The following is a 5,495-nucleotide window of genomic DNA, read 5'->3' as shown; positions in this document are numbered from 1 at the left end:
ACATATGGCGCTGAGACTTCCACCCAGAAACACTGGTGATCCAGCAGAGTTCAAAGAAACCAACCAACAGCTGGCAAACTTCACCTTTTTTCTTCTTCTTTTTTTTTTTTGAACACAGAAACCAAACAGACTAAAAAAAAAAAAAAAAAAAAAAAGTGTGTTCTCACCGAATGGAAGTTCCACGCTGGAGTTTACGTTGACCATGTCGTCCTCTTCGCTCTCGACGCTTTAAAAAAAAAAAGAAGAAATGATTCAAAATCCACTTTTTCCTCCTTGCCCTCACCATGAGAGGTGTTTTAAAGACGTGGAGGCTTTTTTTTTGTTGTTGTTTTTTTTTCTTCCCCCCTTTCTGGAGCAGGGTGCTGCGGCGGCGTGAGAAGGGTGTTGTCGGTGGAAGGTGGAGGGTGAGGCCTCGGCTCGCTGCTGCTGCTGCTGCTGCTGCTGTTATCTTATTGATTTTCCTAATCTGGGCAAATGTGGGTGGAGATGGTTAAACAGTAACCAGGGCTCGTATGGACACCGATCTATACAGCAGCACGTAACTATGGCAACGTGATGATAGAAGCTCAACTAGACATAAAGTTATTATGTGCTTTTTTTTCTTCTTCTTCTTCTTCTCTTTCTTTTCTCGTCACTGACTTTTTCTTTCTTTTTTTTTTATCTTTTTAAATCCAGATTATGGGAGCGAAGTGAAAGCGTTGAATGAGAGAGAAAGGAAGGGAGGTGCATGAAAGAAGGAGGGAGAGGTGTGGAGAATGTGCTGAAGGTGTGTGTGTGTGTGATCACTGATGTCACCAGGTATGTTTTGAGTGGCGGGGGATGGAGGGGGGGTGGAGGGTGGTGGTGGTGGGGGGGGGGGTAACTGTTTAGCTGGTGCAGATTTGGGGCCCTGAATGGACGTCAAGACAGCCCACTGACATGTAATTCAAAATCATATTTCATGAAGGTAATTATTTTTAAACCATGCAGGAAAACACACTTTTAAAATTTACAAGTTTTTATACGCCCCGCCCCCCCCCCTAAAAAAAATGGACTAATCCCACTATATTCCTAAAAGCCAGTTAGCTTAGCATAAACGGTAATATCCAGGGATAAACAGCCAGCCGAGCTCATTTATAAAAAAAAAAAAAAAAAATTAAATTCACCTACCAACGTCTCACTAGTGCTTTTGGTGTTGCTTCTTAAGTCCATGTTTGACCCGGTTCTGAGGATTTAAACAAAGATGAAGGCAGAATCTGTTGTTCCTTGTTGATCTGACGGTTTGGGTTTTAATTGAGAAGAAGGTAAAATGAGCGACACCTGGTGGCGCTAATCGGCGTCACTTAAGGTGGACCGGCTTTTAAGGTGGACCAGATAATCCTCCGCTGCACATCTTAAAAGTGTACGAAAGTATATATTTTAATCGAGTTTTGTTTCAGCTCCATCTGTGTTTGCAGTCTTTGTGTTGATCCCAGACTGCAGCCATGTGATTTACATCTTATTAAGTTATTTTACTGGGCAGAATAATCTTCTGTAGATGACTAATAAATTGTGCTGATCCCTCACATACATACTGACTTTAGTTCCCATAAAATTGAATGCCACCGATAGTGAAATAATATTGAAATATATAATTTGTGGTGATTTCATTCAACATGTTTTTGCTGGTTGGTCGTCTCTTTATTTAGATCTGTACACTCGTTTATGGAGAATTTTTATTTTTATTTTTTTTATTTTTTTGCTGTGTGAAATTGGTTTCCACATCAAATATTTTACATGTTTTGCTCTCATTGGCTGCATTGTGTGTGTGTGTGTGTGTGTGTGTGTGTGTGTGTGTGTGTGTGTGTGTGTGTGTGTGTGTGTGTGTGTGTGTGTGTGTGTGTGTGTGTGTGATGTGTGTGTGCTCCATATTTTACACCATAAAAGCTGCATCGGTCTCCCGTTTTATGGCAGAGAAAGTCTCCGATGGCCGAACGGTGAGATGTAATGAGGTGAAGTGCAGTAAACACACCGCAGATTACTCTCAGAGACGTACAGCATCGCCACTTATTTACGACAACCATCAATCAAAGCACATTTTATTTGTACTTTGTTTGAGCAAAAACAAAAAATATTTGGCTTATCAGGTTGGAGAGATCATTAATAACACTGCAATCTGTACAATAAAAGTGCTGCATTTTTTTTAAAGGGTTACTTCAAACCAACAAATCCATCAACGACAAAAGTGCAAAAATACAAAAAACATTTCACCCCAATAAAAGAACGTTATTTCATCACTTCAAATATGGAAATCCAACTGTGAGACATTCACGAGTAGATATTTACAGTACAAATAGTGGTGACTGGACAGTTGCATCATTTCCTGTTTGTTAAATTTGACTTGTTGTGGCAGCTGATTTGTTTATTTGGTTTTTTTTTTCTACCTCCTGTTAAAGTCTTCTGGTGTTCGGTGAGCACTGGTTCCTCCAGCAGGTGGCGCCGTAGCTGGACGGACAGGCAGAACAAGGCTTCCCGCTCTTATAGGGAGCCTGGCCCACCCAGTTTCCTCTGAAACACACAAACAAGAAGAACAATGGTCAATATGTTTTTAATGATTTAAGCCCGCAGTATATATATATATATATATTTATTTATTTTTAATTTTTGACTGTCGTTAACCCGTCCAATGATATAAAGTACTTGGATATGACCATTGACGCGTCAGCGTCTAGTATCGACAAAATGTTGAATGAAATCACCACGGATGAAGTGTGAAAGTATTATTTCAGTATTGGTTGCGTTCAATTTCACGGGAACTGAAGTCGGTATGTTTGTGATGGATCAGCACAATTTTATGCCGCCAGGTTAATGATTGCACGACTATTCATCTACAGATTATTCGGCGTCGTTAAATAACTTCATAAAACAAAGAAGGGCGACGTCACCAACACTGCTGCTGTGTGTATTTTGAAGTCGTATAAGTGAAGACAGAAGAGGGAAGAAAAAAAAAAGCTGTAAATTATTGGAATACATTGACATTAATGGAAAAGAAAAAACGTATTCGGTTTCTTTCAAAGAGATCACGTTGATTGTCGTCTTGCCATCGAACTCTTTGCCCAGAAGGTGAATTTAGCCGGTTTTAATTCACATGTTTAAAGCGGGTTCTTACTTTATGGAGTAGTTGCAGACCAGCAGCGTCGCCTGATTCCAGCTGCTGCCGAACGCCTGCATGTCGGAGCACGTCCTGACGGCGCAGCCGACCCTGCTGCTGCTCGCCCAGACCATCTGACAAGAAAACAAATACACAATCTCACCTTCACGTGTACGAACGGAAACCATCACATTTAACAAAGGATTTGAAAAAACTCGCTCAAGATTTTCCTGTTCAACATTTGTAAGGTGTTTTTTTTTTTTTTTTATCTTCAGCTCCTTTTCTTTACTTAGAAAACTGCAGCAGCTTTTTTCCTCCCATTTATGTGCAACCATTAATTATTATTATTTTTTATTAATAATAGATAAATAGAAGTTGTAGCTTTTACTTTTTACCTCCAGATTCCAAATGATCAAAAATAAATATAATGCGAAAACTCCAAAACTATTCTGTCACTCAAAACTGGCATACTGAAGAAAATAAAGCCTCCATTCAGAAATATTTTGATTGGCATGTTGTAGTAAACCAAAAATTCTTCTTGTGTTTTGTTTGATGTTTTTACTGCATTAAAATCCTCCTGAATATCAGTAACTATTACTGGTGCTGCTATAGTGGATTTTGATGAGGAGAAAAAAAGAGGCCTCTATTCATCCCCATGATCACAATAAACCCAAACCAATCTTTTTGATGTATTATTCTCCGTTAAGTTTCAGAAAAGAAAAAGTTCTCTGCTCTCTCAGAATATTCAGGACATGTTTATTTCATTATAACCGCCCTCTTTCTCCCAAAAATATAAACCATCGCATAACGATGAGGACGTGTTGTGTTTTTCAATGATTGACGTCATATTTGAAGGAGAACAAAAACGCGGATGGAGTTCCTGTTTCACTGTGCAAAAGGTACTTCAGGTGTTCACGTTGTTATATATGATGCATCAGGGAGGCACATCGTTTTCATTCTGTGGTTACAACAACAAACATGCAGCCAAACTGATAAAAAAAAATTAAACTTTTTTTTGTTTTTGAGCCACAACAAGAAGAAGAAAGAAGAAAGAATCCCGCTGTGCTAATAAAACTGGAAGTATCTCCTTTTTCATGTTGAATTTAATTGATTAAAAATCATTATGTCATTATTTCTGAACATCTTCACCCCCCTCCCTCCCCTCCTCCCACACACACACACACACACACACACACACACACACACACACACACACACACACACACACACACACACACACACACACACACGTTTTTAAGTCATTCGTCTTTTATACAGCACACGTAGAACAAAAACAAAATTCGCTGGGAGCTCTGCGCTACCTCCCCGTAGTGATGGACAGGTTTTGGCCCAAATACTTCATGGCTCGCGTCGGACCGTGATCCCAGACGCGCCGCGAAGCCCACGAGTCGGCGGACCTGGCGAGTCCCTCGTCCCGCAGCTGTGAGAGTGACGGCAAAAAGAAAGAGGGGATGAGAGGGATGACGCTAAATAAGAAGTAAAAGCAAATAAATAGTTGCTGTTCGCCTCCTCCGACCAATCAGGTTTCAGTGGTGAAGACTTTGAAAGGAATTTGTCCAATAAATCTTGCTTCTGAATTGAAAACCAAGTTGTTGCCATGACAACAGACAATGCTTCAAATGTCCTTTTTTTTTTTTTGCTGCAAAGAAGATAAAAAACCTTCTAAAACATGGATTTCTTGACACACAATCTTCCGCCCGACAACACAGAAGATCTTTTACAATCAGCATCAGTTTCAAAGGGCGGACGCACAAAGATTAGTGCCCGATTCGTGAAAATATGGTCAACAGTTTCTGATTCTGTTCTTTTTTTTTTTTTGCCAAACGTTTCAGATGTAAGCGGGGAAGTTGACCTTTGACCTTTTGGCTCTAAAAAAGGTCATCCTTTAATCATTTTTAATCTATCAAACATTTATGTGAGATGTTTGTTGCAAGTTAGCAACAGAAATTCTCGAGTTACGGCCAAATTATGACCAAACTCTAATTGGAGCGTTCTTGAGTCCAAGTGAACGTTTGTGCCACATTTTGAGGTAATTCCCTGAAAGGCGTTCCTGAAATGTTGACGTCACAGTGACCTTTGACCTCTGCCTTTGGAAATGTAAAAAAAAAAGAAAAGAAAAAAAAGGCAGCTTTAGTGATGACGATAATCCAGTAAATCCTTTAGTTTGTAATCGCTGCTCTTGTTTTCAAGTGGATCTGGACTCTAGAGATTTCTGGGCTTCGGTAACGACAACCAAAATGTTTGTGTTCAGCCGAAGGAAGTTTGCCACCGTCCAGTGGGTCATTTCTTCTAAGCAGCTCACGGAGGAGTTCATGGGTTGGAAAGTAGGCTGGATCAGATCCCAACAAACCACAGAGAGTATTGT

General features: G+C 40.0%; 1 protein-coding gene across 1 annotated transcript; it reads right to left on the bottom strand.

The window, feature by feature from the left end:
- Nucleotides 1-2,408: 2,408 nt before the first annotated feature.
- r3hdml (R3H domain containing-like) lies at nucleotides 2,409-5,012 on the bottom strand. The gene is made up of 5 exons (XM_069710851.1): nucleotides 4,983-5,012; nucleotides 4,432-4,550; nucleotides 3,708-3,715; nucleotides 3,128-3,272; nucleotides 2,409-2,526 (listed from the first exon to the last, which is right to left on the bottom strand). Exons 1-5 carry the CDS (start codon nucleotides 5,010-5,012, stop codon nucleotides 2,409-2,411), a joined length of 420 nt encoding a protein of 139 aa, XP_069566952.1.
- Between the last annotated feature and the right edge of the window lie 483 nt (nucleotides 5,013-5,495).

This window comes from Brachyistius frenatus, unplaced genomic scaffold (assembly GCF_029030835.1).
Source record: "Brachyistius frenatus isolate BFR_SWC_R1_liver_20210118 unplaced genomic scaffold, ASM2903083v1 Contig_95, whole genome shotgun sequence".
In the NCBI taxonomy this organism is placed as follows: Eukaryota; Metazoa; Chordata; class Actinopteri; family Embiotocidae; genus Brachyistius; species Brachyistius frenatus.
Note: the sequence above shows the minus strand (reverse complement) of the source record. Positions and strands in the feature narration are given on the sequence as shown.